This window comes from Protopterus annectens, chromosome 5.part0, assembly GCF_019279795.1.
Source record: "Protopterus annectens isolate FY-2018-M chromosome 5.part0, PAN1.0, whole genome shotgun sequence".
NCBI classification, from domain to species: domain Eukaryota; kingdom Metazoa; phylum Chordata; order Ceratodontiformes; family Protopteridae; genus Protopterus; species Protopterus annectens.
Window position 1 is genome coordinate 1,299,846,301 of NC_056735.1, and position 15,965 is coordinate 1,299,862,265.

At 40.3% G+C, this 15,965-nt stretch overlaps 1 protein-coding gene across 1 annotated transcript in view; it reads right to left on the reverse strand.

Moving 5' to 3' along the window:
* Nucleotides 1-15,965, reverse strand: part of UPF3A (UPF3A regulator of nonsense mediated mRNA decay) — a 1,027,051-nt gene that overhangs the window by 97,198 nt on the left and 913,888 nt on the right. Inside the window, exon 9 of the mRNA XM_044071110.1 lies at nt 12,027-12,321. Within this exon, the coding sequence (XP_043927045.1) occupies nt 12,027-12,321 (295 nt within the window). The remainder of the gene's footprint in view (nt 1-12,026; nt 12,322-15,965) is intronic.

A 15,965-nucleotide genomic window follows, 5' to 3' on the forward strand; every position in this document is an offset into this window, starting at 1 on the left:
TTGCTTCAAATTAACCAAATATTTTTGAAGGATAGAATCAACAACCTTAGCACATGGGTAGGTGGGAGATCCTCTACCATCGACCAAAGGGCACATTGGTGGATTTATATGATCTTTGTGGATCTTGGGATACCAAAAAAACCAGGGAAATTTAGGAAACGAAATAGAGGGTGTAGTGGTGGATTGTATGTACTAGGAATCCTAAAGTTACTGGTGTTAGTTAACGCTGAATTTCCCATCATTAAATTCAAATTAAGTTTCCTAGTAAACAATTTTAAATCAATAATCGTTTTAACAACATCAAGTTTAGACGGTGGAACATAAGTAGTACCCTTGGCAAGTAACTCAACCAATTCTGCAGAGATCTCAACTGAAGAGAAATTATAGACCTTAAAATCGCCACTCAGATTAAACAATATTGTGGGGCTAACAGAACTCAAAGTAATACTCTCTTCAGCTAAACAAACCACACTATTAGAGGTTGGTACTGGATGAGAAAGTGCACAAACACATTCATGTTAGTTAGGTAGGGGTTCTGTTCTCACTGTGGTCAATTGGTGTGTGCACGCATGCATGTATGTGTGTGTGTTCAGTTGTCTGACATATGAGAGACCATTTTACACAGGATGTGGGGCACTGCTGCTACCATCCTCTTCTCACCAGACGCTGCTGATGTCATCAGTTATCAAGTGTTGTTTGACACTATAAAAGCCAGAGTTCTGCTGTGGCACTTGCATTAAATACTATGCTCTGTAAGGTAGAGTTCTGTTCTCACTGTGATCAACTGGTGTGTGTGTGTGTGTGTGTGTGTGTGTGTGTGTGTGTGTGTGTGTGTGTGTGTGTGTGTGTGTGTGCATGCGTGTATGTGTGTGTGTGTGTATTTGTTCAGTTGTTTGACATATGAGAGACCCTTTTACACTAGAATGTGGGACACTGCGAAACCCAGACTTGTGCTGTGGTGCTTACTTTAAGTTCTGTGTCTTGTAAATAGGTAGGGGTTCTATTCTCACTGCAGTCATCTGTGTGTGCATCCAACAGTCACTATGGTGACAATTTTAGAATGATATGTGAGTACACAACTATGTCAAACCCTCCTCTGAACATCTTATTGTAGCATATAATGATTAGGCCATCCTGTATAACATGCACTCTGACAGTATTCAAGACACACCTGTTCTGTGGCAGTAACATTAACTGTTGTGTTTACAAGCTACTTTACCTACACATTTAGGTATTCTAATCTGACAGCAGGCAACTTACATGTCTATATATATATACAACTATCACTTTGGAGACAAGTTTACACAGGGATGTGATTCCACATCCACATCCTACACTCCTCACATGTTTTCCTCAGCATACAGTGTTGCTATAATATTCCATAATGCACAACATAACAGTGTTACAGTCAGATATATGCTACTCTGACATTGTATGACATTCATTTTCTATACCTACACAAGTGTGATGTTCAAATCAGGCCCAGTCTACTGCTCTGTGAGTGTGGTTGATAGTACATTACAGTCATTGCATGATCTTTAGAATAATTCTTTATTTAGCCCCATGCATTCACCTTTTTCCTCTGGCCACATGACATCCTTCCTGAAGAGGAGCGGAGGATGTCTGCATGTCAAATATGCATACCCACATCATGAAGCAGAGTCCTTCCATGAGCCTATGCAAGTCATCTCCAGACCATTGCATGAATGATTGCTAATAATGTCATGGTCTGGTGCACGTGTCCCATATGGATAGTGGTAGGATGTAATACAATCCAAAAAATATTCACAATAATCCTACTATCTTCCATAATATAGATATAGGGATTTGTTTTTACATGGTATAATAATGGTTAAGATTTCATGTGATGCTGGCCATTAGCCTAATAATGTCCTATGACCCTATGAACAGTTGACATGTAAATGTTGCTGTCACTGACATGTGTTATATTGAGATGTGGATGTAGAATATGGCTACAAGATGGTATCACAATCTGTGATGTGAGCTAATGTATTGATGGCCATTCCTGCCATTTTATTACATACTCTTTCTATAATAGCTGTAGTAATATGCATTCTGAGAACTATTGACATAGTATGATACACTTTTATGTATATTGTTGATGTACTAGGACATGTATTGCTGTAGTGGAGCAGATCAACCTTCTACACAGTTCACATTCCGCTATCATAGTGACACCTGCAGTATAGAACTGGTGCGCATGTGTCTACATATCATCATTAAATATTCTGTGACAGACATCAATAGAAATGTATATTATTACATAGTCACAGAAGTCTTGTCTTATACACAGGTTATGCTGTGATATACACAACCAATGCATGACATGCTTTGATTCACTTGTAACCTTGTTTAATTCATTGTATGAGCAGTTGTGTTGCTATACCTAAGAATTGTTGAGGTGGCTAGCAGCACCATTGTGACTATTACCATTTGTGTCAGGAAATGTTCTGCATGAGCCACAAACAACTGATCTCTAATGTGTCCTGATATGGCATCAGGCCACACAGACACAGCTTTCCCATGAAAAACATATAGGCATATGTTGTGTAATTCATGTATGTGTGTGACACTGGTACAGTTGTATGACTGTGTGCATAGTACCAGTGTGTGGAACGTGTTGAATAACCAAGGTTATATTTGGAGGTCTTTTCACAAATCATTTATTCCAATAAATATGAAATGTTAAGGGGAATGCATAACTAAGCACAGATCTGTGTGTGGATGCCACCAGACATACCCAACCCAAGGAAGTAGACAATCCGCTAGCTGACATTTTGTCTCACACATTACCTCCCTGTCATGACTGGCCATCAGCCAAGGTATAAATGCAAATATTACTATGTTTTTATTCTCTGGAGGACAGCTTATCTGTGTGCTCTCTATGGATAATAACACAAACAATAGGCCCTAACAACATCACAGGTTGCCTACAGTGTGACTCAAATCATTGACCTACCAGACACAGTTGGATCCAAACTTCAACACAGCCTCCAGAGAGCCTGTATTTCTACTGATGGGTGTGTATCAACATGAATCCTTCTGACTGGGGGTAACATCACCTGATGCATGGATGTATCAACCCATCCTGACTCTCCTTATCTGTGAGGTAGACCAACAAGTTATCATGGACCTTCTCTAAAAGGACACAGGTAATATCCCAATTGTGTACCAAATGCACGTGTGATTTGCTCAGGCTACATCATGTCTGTTCCATCTGTTTGATGTCCTCAAGACTGTCAACAAGGGCATGCATGATGACAACACTATCATCCTGTGTAACTTGACCTAGCCAAGCCACTGGACTTAAATCCACACCGAGGTATTACTGAGAAACTGTCACAAGAGGCCATAAACACTTACATCACCAAGTGGGTTGACCACTGGATCACATACATGACAGATAAATATGTTGAAGTGAGTGAAGTTACGTATATCTAGAGTCCAGTGATCAGGTCCGTACCTCAGGGATCTGTGCTAGGCCCTCTCCCATTCATTATTTAAGTCACAGACGTCAAGACTGACTTACACATCCTTTGTCCAACCAGCTTTGTGAAGGACTGCAGATTGTCAACTATCACTGGTATAATACAGAAAGTATCAACACACACAAAAGATTGCTGCTGCAGCCATGGAGACAGAGTAGATGAACAAAAATCATGGGGGAATTAGTTACGTTATAAAAGCAAATACACAAACTAATTATAATATAGGCGGCACACCCCTATGAGCAGACCAAGTGGTATGTGACCTGTGAACTCAGGTAGATGGTATGTGAAACATCTGCCAGCATGTGCCCACACTGATGATTACTCCTTTGTATATAACAGAACTCCTAAGTATGTGTGGGACATCCACATCAAAGAGCATTATAGTTCCATAGTTCTTAGCCTTCATCACACCAGTAACTAAGTACAATGCACCATCTGTCATGTACCTCCCAACACATCTTCCAGGGATAAATAATCAAGTGTACCACATTTGCCACAGTGAGCTTCCATAAGTATTCTTTTTGTTGCATAAACATTAATGGTTGACAGTGCAGAACCCCCATCAAGGTATTATACAAGATGCATGTGTGATACACGTTCCTGTGATGCACACAGTAAATACATAGCTGATTGACAACATTGATGGCATGGGTTACATTCATGACTGCATGGATTGTGCCATATATATAGCATGCACACCTGTCAACTAGCCAGGATTGCTCATAATTTCAAATACAGATGTAACAGTTTCCCTCCTAACAACTCTGGTAAGTGTTAAATTTTGAGGAAGATGTGCTTGATTCCCCTCATAGATTGCTGACAAATCATGATAGTTTTACAAGCGTGTTCTTGAAGATCCATCCATAATCACTCACAATCACATATGTTATGTCAAAGGCAGGGTATTAATGGTGATATTATTCTGATATTGTCCATGATTGCGTGTGCTTCTGTCTACTGTTGACCATGAGGCTGTTGCTATGTGTCCTGCTTGGTTGAGACCTCTGCTGACATTACATTCATATTCAGGTAACTCATTTTGCAGATCTTCACAATATGCACCTAACCCCTATTGTATATACTGTCCTTGATAAATGTTCTCTCCATTGTTCATGTCAGGATGCTTATATCAAAAAGAATCCTCTCCATTGATATGTCATCTTGTATGACAGTCACATGATATTCAATAACTGGGTGATGATATGACTATACCCACACAGGAGATATACACAGCAGTACATAATGTATTATGTACATATATGACTACTGCTCATGCTACAACTGTCTTTTCTTTGTAATGTACATACACTGACATGCCCTCAACGGTTCCCTATTAGCTGATCAAAGACACATTCTTTCGAATGCATCTTGATCAAACTTTATAGCATGAAATGGCAAATGGCATATAAGCAAATTCTTTCCCTGGGAAAGAAATTGTTTGGCCGCCTTAGGTATTTTGCCTTCTTCATTACTATAGTCTGGTCTCAGAGTTGGTATATTTAAGTAGGTGGGGTGTGGGGGGGCTCAGCCCCCCCCCCACATTAGAAATAGTTTATGGTGTGCGTGTGTTGTGTGTGTGGTTCTCAGAACAGCGATTTTTTTCCCTGGGAAAAAAAAAATTGCTGTTATGAGTGTTCAAGATTGTAAGCTTTCACTTACATGGGGTCAATGAATCAGAGTTTGCTTTTCAAGTGTTCGGTGATTCAATATAGACCCCCCCTCAACTGCTGTACATTACCACACCTGTCCTCTTCCCCTATGTTCATTCCTACAATTCATCTGCGTGTCACTTTTCAATACATACACTTCCTCTGAATAATTATTTCTAATGCAGTCTATGTACCCTTGCGGATCAGTTGCAAACACTTTATTCAATATACCTGAAACAGGTTTTCTCACTACTCTGTACTGTTTACACTCTCCTGTCATGTGTTGGAACTGTATAGATTGCTTTATTAAAAACCCTGGTGGTCATTGTGGCTTTCCGTGCAATTCCACAGAACTAGTTTGTCTGTAGATATACAGATACAGATTCCTGCAGGTCTTTGTGTTGCTTAGCACAGTTTTTAACTGGCCAAATATTCCCAAGTAGCACATTCTGAATTACACTTAAGTACACAGTCCCCTTTCAAATAAAGCACAAGTAGCGCACTAAAATCCTGTCAGAAACTCATCAAGAACAAAAACACACTGATGGAAAAATGTCAGGTTCTTTGTCCCAAAGTGTACACAAGCAGGGACATACCTATTCAAAACATTTCTTGACATTAACCCTTCTCAGTAAAATAGTAAAGTTTACATAAGCAGTACATATTTACACAAAAATAGCCCTGGATTAATTCAGAGCTAAAAATGCGGGTCACTGACAAGAAATGTTCGATATTCATAAAGAATACAGGTTTCTTAAAGGGGAATTATTACTTGATACCTGAAGTAAGAAGAGAATAAGAGAGAGAGAAGGTTGGATGATGTGGGGATAGTGAATCAGGAACTGAAACAGATTAGCAAGGAGGAAGTAAGGACAGCTATGAAGAGGATGAAGAATGGAAAGGCTGTTGGTCCAGATGACATACCAGTGGAAGCATGGAGGTGCTTAGGAGAAATGCCAGTGGAGTTTTTAACCAGATTGTTTAATGAAATCTTGGAAAGTCAGAGGATGCCTGAGGAGTGGAGAAAAAGTGCTTTGGTACCTATTTTTAAGAATGAGGGTGATGTGCAGAGCTGTAGTAAATATAGAGGGATAAAGCTGATCAGTCACAGCTTGAAGTTATGGGAAAGAGTAGTGGAAGCTGGGTTAAGAAGGGAGGTGATGATTATTGATCAGCAGTATGCTTTTATGCCGGGAAAGAGGATTGCAGATGCAATGTTTGCTCTGAGAGTGATGATGGAGAAATATAGAGAAGGTCAGAAAGAGTTGCATTGTGTTTTTAAGGACTTGGAGAAAGCATATGATAGGGTGCCTAAAGAGGAGTTGTGGTACTGCATGAGGAAGTCGGGAGTTGCACAGAAGTATGTAAGAGTGGTACAGGATAAGTATGAGGATAGTGTGACAGTGGTGAGGTCTGCAGTGAGAGTGACAGATGCGTTTAAGGTGGAGGTGGGATTACGTCAAGGATCTGCTCTGAGCCCTTTCTTATTTGCAATGGTGATGGACAGGTTGACAGATGAGCTCAGACAGGAGGACCCATGGACTATGACGTTTGCAGATGACATTGTGATCTGTAGTGAGAGTAGGGACTAGGTTGAGGAGACCCTGGAGAGGTGGAGATATGCTCTAGAGAGGAAAGAAGAGGAATGAAGGTCAGCAGGAATAAGAAGGATATATGTCCGTGAATGAGAGGGAGGATAGAGGAATGGTGAGGATGCAGGGAGTAGAGTTGACGAAGGTGGATGAGTTTAAGTACTTGGGATCAACAGCTCAGAGTAATGGTGAGTGTGGAAGAGAGGTGAAGAAGAGAGTACAGACAGGGTGGAATGGGTAGAGAAAACTGTCAGGAGTGATTTGTGACAGACGGATACCAGTAAGAGTGAATGGGAAGGTCTACAAGAGGGTAGGGAGACCAGCTATGTTGTATGGGTTGGAGACGGTGGCATTGACAAAAAGGTAGGAGTCAGAGCTGGAAGTGGCAGAATTAAAGATATTAAGGTTTGCACTGGGTGTGACAAGGATGGACAGGATTTGGAATCAGTATATTAGAGGGTCAGCTCAGGTTGGACAGTTTGGAGACAAAGTCAGAGAGGCGAGATTGCATTGGTTCGGACATGTGCTGAGGAGGGATGCTGGGTATATTGGGAAAAGGATGCTAAGGATGGAGCTGCCAGGTAAGAGGAAAAGAGGAAGGCCTAAGATAAAGTTTATGGATGTAATGAGAGAGGACATCCAGGTGGTTGGTGTGACACAGCAAGATGCAGAGGACAGGAAGAAATAGAAACAGATGATCTGCTGTGGTGACCCCTAACGAGAATAGTCGAAAGGGAAGAAGAAGACCTAAAGTAAACATTGCAATATTTCTTTTAAGGTCAACAAATCTGTGAGGAAGAGCTCCCCACTTCCATTAATGAAGCTAGAAGCTGAGTTCTACTCCTGTGAAGAAATATTTTGTCTGACTCCTGATTTTCCTCCATAGGCCTGTCCAATCAGCAGTCAAAATGAAGGTGTGAGAGGCAGCCTAAGCTTTTTCAAGATGGCTGTTATTGTGTCCTGGGCAGGATACAACCCTTATAGCCTAAAGGTACTGCAACTATTGAGAAAGATGAGTATCGGATAGTTACTGGTTCCTAGTAAGAAGTGTAGATACCTTCTGGACCCCTTCATGATCTTTACATCAAGGTAAGTCTCCTGAAGGTCAAGAAAGCACATTCAGTTGCTGTCTTGTAGACAAAGAAGAATGGCTTGCAACTTGACCATTCATAACTCTGTCTTTTTAATATATTGGCTTATGATAGTTAAGTCTATAATGAGCCTGAGGTCCTTTGAATTCTTTGGGACTAAAATTAATCTGGACTATATTATGGACCTTTTTGGTCTGGTGGGACTTCTTGGTTTGCTCCTCACTTGTGGAGGTCTGCAATCTCCTTGGCAGCTGCCCCTTACTGGAGCTGTGAAAAACTGGAAGAAATAGCTGATGAATTGTATGCTCTTCATCCAGTTATTGTATGTGATGGCTATCCATGCATCAAGTGAAGAGTCAGCCAGCTCATATTGCTTCCAGAGAACAGCAGTTGGGCAACACTCAAGATTATGAGCCTGCTTCCTGGAGAAATGTCTCACTAATCTCTTGTTCTCTCAATATCCTCTACCCCTCAGGTGGTGTCCATTAAAGGGGTCTCCCCTGCCATGGCTGCAGCTGTCAAAAGACAAGTTGAAAGTAAAACACTTAGATTTTTTAGAAGGTGGCTGCTTTGGACTCCTTTTTGGCACCTGGAAAGGACTCATAGGTCTCAAAATGAGCCCCCAAAGCAGAGAGTGTCTTACCTTCTTGCTTGCTGTTCAGGAAGTTTTCCTCAAACTTGGGTCCAAAAAGTGAGGCACCATCAAATGGGGCATTGATAAAAGAAGCCTTGAATTTGTCGAAAAGAATTACATGAGTGGAATCAGGTGTGGCTTCTCATTATTGCTTCAGTGTGTGCTGATCTAACTATGCCATTGGATGCAAAATGCAACAGCCACATGGAGAGGTTGGAAACAGTTAACATGGTTGTCACCTGGGACTTGAACTGCTTCCAAGTGTCACAAGTTTAAGGCTTCCTCAAAGAGTCCAGTGCTTACACTACTAGATTTTTTTGAAATCTTGTCATGTGAGTTAAATAAGTCATCATTCTGAGGGCAAATATGAACAAATTGTTTGCTTGCTTCCCCATATGCTCCATTGTGTTAGACTCCTTGCTAGAAGGAAAGACCAATGGACTATCATCAGACAAGTCCTTCTTGGTGGCTGCTGCCACAATAATGGAGTCCATCAGAGAGCTCTTCCTCCAATTTTGTCTGTCTTTAGGTGGGCAAATATTCTTATCAGGCTTCTGTGGGATGCTGTCTGCTATGTCAGTCTCCTGCCATTCTCTCTCTGCCACCACATCCATGAAATGGTTAACAGAAGATTCATCCAGGCTAGAGGCTGCTGATCCGAATTTATCAAAGAGAACCTCCTTATCAGGAGAGAGCGATTTTTGGGCCATGCGCCCCTCTGTCACATTAGTGCCTAGATTTCCCAAACTTGGCATTCTCTAGTAGGTACTGTGGAGAACCCTCTCCTTCATTGAGATTGGTGTCTGGGGTGAAAGACTTCATAAAGGAGCTGATGAGCTACCTCTTACAAGTATGCTCTGTTGTGGTTCTGGAAGGGACTCATCTAAAGCATCAGAAGACTCACAATGGCTCAAGCAGAGGGACTGCATAAGACCTTCACATCTGCCCTAATGATGAGTAGAAAGGACTGCAGACTGATGGATGCCTAGGAATGGAGTCAATGCTGGTGGAACATCCCATTGCCTGTGAGGAGGACAGGCTATCATCTTTTTGATAAACTGGAAGGCTGATGCTGACTCCACTGGCACCAGGACCTCTGAATCAGCACCATATCAGCCCAAGAAGGAGGAAGACATAAACAGTACAAAATATAGACAGATGTTGATGGACTGGATGGTTCTGAGGTTGAGATCAGCGATGATGTCTTGAACACCAATGATCTGATACCGAAAAGGGTGCAGAATGAGTTGGTGTTAAAGACATGGCATTGAGAGGTTGGCACTGAGACCCTATCAATTCTGATCTAAGTAGATAGAGCAAACTGGGCACTTCAGATTTGGCACCAAGGGAGCTAATCCTGTTGTTGTCAACATAGGAAGCTCTGGAAAAGAAAACGGCTCTGAAACCTCTGGTACCAAAATCCATGCCAGGAAAGGAGATTCTCTTTGGGAAAAGAAAGGAAATTTAGAAGAATTTGGCCCATAAGTGCAACAGACAAAGGGGGAAAAGGAGAGAAAAGAAGAGGCAAAGTACAGAAAATGATTATGTCAAATGAAGTGATATTGTTTATAAGCTTGTTTCTGTGTAGATCCAGTTTATAATATTGTCAGTGATGGATGCTATTAAATGACTGTTAAATGACACAGTTCTATCACCAAGAATTTTCTGAAACATTATGCATGTGGATTATAAGAGATGTATATGTGGAAATAAAGCAGCTTTACAAATGCAAAAAGGCTAACCCAATCTACTCTAGATACTGAGGGGCACAGGATGAAACTCATATCAATTCAAACCTTTATGAATGCTCTCATCATTCTTTACCTATCAAAATCCATAGAGCTTCAAACAGACCTAACAGACCTTCTGGATGAAGTATAGGGAGGTCAGGAGGGAAGGAACTTTAAAGTTCCTTCTAAGATGAAAGGCTGTTGGCCAGCCTTCTGGGGGACCGATTTTGGATAACAGCTGGCTTGGTGTGGGAAGGCACAGAAAACAGTGAAGGCCCCAAAGCTGTCACAGCCAAGGCCTCCTGGTAAGGTTCAGAATAGGGGATTTTGGCAAAATAAAGAAGCCTGAGACTGAACATCCCTTGATTTCCTCTTCTCTCTGATCTTGTCTTTTTCTTTTTTTTTTTCCATTATCTTTGTCCCTGTCTTTCTCCTGTCAGAGTCCTGAGAAGAAATAGGAAGGGGACCTCTGAGAATAAATTTGTTCTTTCCGTCTTGAAGAGACTGAGAGCTGAAGCCCTTGCATATATCACAGGAAGCCAATAGGTGATCTGATCCAGACATAGAGAGGTATTTTATGCCACCATTGAAGTTTTTATCCATGTTTGCTTAAGCAGCTAAGAAACGGTGTAACAATAACACTAAAACAGCAATAACAAGAAACAATATGATGAGAATACTAATAACAATAAGAATAATTACCACATAAAATAATGAACCAAGAGACTTGACAAGACATAAATGGTATAAAGAGAAGGAAGGAGGAGGATCATGAGAGACCTGAGTGAAAAAACGTAGGATAAACATTTGAAACAGCAGAAATAAATACACTTATCTGAAAGTATTGGAGATATGTCTTATTCATAGAAACAGCAAATGAGATCTGAGATGAAGAGGGGACAGGTGCATTAACAGAAGAGGGAAAAAAGCTAGAACATTTGGAAAGGAGTCAGTTTTGCCAATAGAATCTGCCTTTCAGTGAAATCCAATCAGTCAAAGTGGCTGGTAAGGTAAGGATATTAAGAAACTCACTACAAGAGCTTAATTTCTTGACACCCAGCCTAAGAACAGACCGAATTATAATTGTTTGTAATACACGCAATGCCTTCATGTGATAATAGGTGTAAAAGACAGGCTGGGTGACAGTGAGACATATATAATAGTTTATAAAACAATTGCTTAGCTGTAGACTTCACTTCTTACTGCTATCTGCCTGGTGATAAGAGGTGTGTTACAGCTTTTAAAACTGACAGTTGCTTTTGGATACAGTTGTACTGCCAGCTGTGTGGAGTACAACATTTGTTTAACTTTACACCAGCAAAGTTCTTATGTTATTAACTTCATTAAAATATAATTTTTTTTATCAATTTGAGATCATAATCAGAGTGGTGCATTTATCCCATAAGGAATTCTACTCTTTTCAAAGTAATTGTATGAAATAAGCTTTACAAGTTCCATGTAGAACAACATCAGAGATGTCCAAAAGGGATTCCAGTTTAATAATTATCAGTTTTCAGCATTCCACTAACTTATAGCACACTAATACGCTAATAAAACCAACAGGCTCTTCAAATTTTCATCACAGTATAACCAGTGTGTAAAGTGGTTTTACAAGTACGCTGATGACTGTTCCCCAGACAAAAAAAGAAATTCATATCAGAAATCACGCACTATGGAATCACTGTGTTCAAATCAGTAAAGGATATATACATGGAACATATATGAACAATGACTCTGAAATCCATACTACTGCAAACTCAGCTATTAATAGGCATTGAATTAAAAGTATTACTCATTCTGAATGATAAAAACAAAAACCTTATTTCTTATGTGCTCCTTTTTAGATGCCATGTCATCATTCTTGATCTCTTTACCCGGTTTATCTATGCTCTCAGAAGAGAAAACGCAGTTGTGGCTTCCCTTCTTTCCTCTGTCCTGGCTAAATGCTCTCCCCCATTTAACATCATCATCTTTTCGCCTGATAGACTTGTCAAACTCATAGTGGGCTCTTGGTTTTCTGTTTTCATCCACACGGAATCTTATTCTTTCATATTCTTTGTCCCGGAATTTTCGCTCCTGCTCTCTTTGCTCTTTATCACTTTCATTTTCAGACCTGTATAAAAAGACTGAGTTTTACATACAGCTATCCAGCAAAGTAATATTTTTCTTTTACTCTAACAAGACTTCTTTGCAAGTTACTTCTCCTAGAAAGCAAATCAATATTATGATAAAAGCATAAACCACATTCTCTTTACCAGGTGATTAAAGGCTAAACACAATATGGCATTTCAAATATACACTTCTTCCTAAACAAACACAGCTTCTGAGGGCCTAAAATTTGAACCAGGCAGCACCTAAATAAACATTCAATAAAAAAATGCAATTCTGTTTCATGAGTTTTTGGAAAATAAGACATTTAGATGAAAGATGGATTTTTAGAATATATTTTTGATTTGAATATTAAAGAAACATCTACTAAGACTCATGAAAACATATGAATTGCATGAAGTACAGTTGTGTATGTAAATTTACCATAACAATAGATGTTTGCAAGCTCCTGCTAAGGATATAGCAGCCGTCCAACTTCTAAAGCTTTAGGGCACCTACTATTAGGCAGCTTGAACTGAGCTGGCTAAAACACTGATTTGGACCCCAAGCCCTTTAGAGCCTTCATGCCAACTGAGAAAGGGAGGCTAAGTCCTGTGAAAACATTGCTAGGAACAACAAAAAACAGAAGCCCACATCCTGGAATCTAAAAGCTCACCAAAAAACTAGGGGGTGAGGTGGGGTGGAGGGAGTGCCTAGTGCAGCAGTGATTATTTGAACATTTACTGTTATGGAAAGTTTATTTACACATCTGTACTATGTTCATCATATTGATCACTGCTGCAGTAGCCTAAGCTATATGGGTAAATTGCCATAGCTTAGAATAAATGGGAGGCGGATGGGGAAGAGTGCAGGAGGCCATGGAAAATAGTCCTAGCAAAACCTGACCATGACCTACAGAAGGAATTCAGATTGTAGTACTTTGTAAATGTATGTACAGAGGACCTACTTGCTGCTTCAAGAATTCTTCTAGTCTAACCCTTTTCAAAAAGCCATAGATGAAAGCAAGGCTCTAGTAGAATGTGCATTGACCCTGCTTGGAATAGTTTTGTTTTGGTGTGAATAACAAAAGGTATTTGCCTGAGACAATAGTTAAGAAACAGTCTGCTTTGATGGAGGTTGTCCCTTCTTCTTACATTCATAAGAAATGATCAACTAATAAGTTCTGAAAGATGTTTGTTTTCTGTCAAGATAATACCTGTGATGGCTGTGGGCATCCAAGGTATGAAGTATCCTTTCTCCCTGATTTTGGGATTCAGGGAAGGACAGAGGAAGATAGACAATTTGGCTTAAAGTACTCAGATACCACTTTAGGCATTAAAGAAGGATCTCAAAGGTCTCGTAAAATGTCTGTGTGGAAAATGGGATATGGTCGACCCACCATAAGAGCTTGCAACTTAGATACTCTTCTTGCCGAGGTCAGAGCAATCAGTAAAACTGTTTTCCATGTTAAGAACCTTAAGTTAACCAGGTGAGCTGGTTCAAATGGAGCAAATGTTAGCTTCTCTAACACAAACTTAAGATACCAATTAGGAGCTACTGGCTTTTTTTGATGTCTCTTATGTAAAACCATTTCCAAAAATACGTTTGACATGAGAATGCACAGAAAAAGGAGGATCCATGGGAAGACATGCTGAAATGTAAAAGGAATGAAATTTAATGAATGAGTAAGAAAGACCAAAGGATAGTAACTTACACAAAGTTTGTAAAGCCATAGAAGAGCTAGCCCTGAATGGGTACAGGCTATCTTGTTGGTACCAACGAGAAAACCTTTCCCATTTGCTAACATGATTTTCTAGTAACAGGGCTTTCTTGCCTCCATTAGTACCTGCTGCACTTCCTGAGAAAATGCGTACTTAAAAGGTATTAAGACCCTATCATCCAGGCAGTCAGTCGAAGTTGTTTAGCATCAAGATGCACCAAATACCCATGTTGTTGTATAAGCATATCCAGTCAGTGAGGAAGTTTGTGGTAACTGCCCCTGGCCAATTCCAAATAAAAGGAGAACCACTGTTGCCTGGGCCAGTTGGGAGTCACCACAATGATCTTGGGAATTTCTTCTGAATCTTCAGAAGTACACCAGATATCAGCTGAAAGTATGGAAAGGCATATTGGAACATTCCTGTCCAAGGAAAATAAAAGGCATCTGCCTTCCAGGTGTTCTTCCATGGAGTCCTGGACCAGAATTTTGGTAGCTGACTGTTCACAGAGGAGGCAAAAATGTTTACTTGAGAAACTCCCCACAGATGGGTCAAACTTTAGAAGACCCCCCCCTTGATCTAGATTTCAGTTATGAGGTTCTGCATTTGTCCCGCTCAGCTTGTCTGCTCCACATTTTTCCTGAGAGGAGGTAGGATGCCTGTAGAGTGATATTGTGCTGAAATGTTGTATCCCATGATATCACTTGTCAGCATAGGGAATAAGATCTGGTTCCTACTTGCTTCATTTTGTAATGAATCATTGTCTATAGACCACATCATTGTGCTTTTCAGTAACAACGTAAAGTGGTTCTAGGGACCAAACGTAATTCAAAGAGGTGAGTGCCTTGATAAGGGCAAGCATCTCTTTTATGTTCATGTGCTTGTGTCTGTCTTTGTTGTCCCAGATCCTTTGCATTTTTATTCCCCTTGACACTCTCCCACAAGCACTTCTCACAATTCCCAGAACTGGAGTCTGAAAAGATAATGTGAGCTGGTGCTGGGACCAAAAATATTTCAGATACCATTGTATCTTTCTCATGTGGAGTTTTTCAAGAGGTGTCTTGAGAATCATAGATGTATGCGATCCAGAATACTGAGGTATTCTTTCTCAGTGACTGAAGTCTAAGAGGAAAACCCCTGAAACTAATCATTTTTTTTTTGTGTGGAATAAAAGGCATTTGTACTGAGTAGTCTAGCAGGCACCCCAGAAAGACAAACCTGTGTGATGGAGTCTCTTGGAACCCCAGAGTGTGCAGGAGATATCTCATTCAAGCAACAGATTTCTGAAACTTTGAAAAAAGACTCTGCAAAGATAAACAATTTGTGTAAGTATGGAAAAATGTAGATACCCTGTAGCCTGCATTGGACTATGACACTTTGTGAATACTCTTGGAGAAGTAGATAGCTGAAAGGCTAAGGCAGAGAACTGATAATGTGATCCAGATGCATAAAACTTTAAGAAACACCAGAAATCTGCATGAACGGGAATTTGACGATAAGCATCTTTTAAATCTAAAGTTATCAATAAATGAGGAAGAAGGGTAACAGCTTGTGAAGTGAAAGCATCATGAACTTGGGCACCATCCCATACTGATTTAGAAAAAAAGATCCTGAACTGTTCTCAAAGCATTTTCTTTCTTTGTCACTAAAAACAATCCTGAATAAAATCTGTTTGCCATTTGGGAAGGAGGAACTATTTCTATTACCCCCGAGATAGCATATGCTGTAAGAGAGGAAGAAACAGATGGGTTTGGTCTGGCAGATGTGGAATAATTCCTTGGAAAGAGGAATTTCTTCCCACTTCCACCTGCCTGTAGCCTTGTTAATCAGCCTCAGAACCAATTTGTTTGAAACAATTTTTTGTGAAGGAGAGAAATTAGATTCAGACTTTCTGGACGGGATAAGGGACTTCCAGGGTGGGAGGGGGAACAAGGTCCCTTATATAGTCATT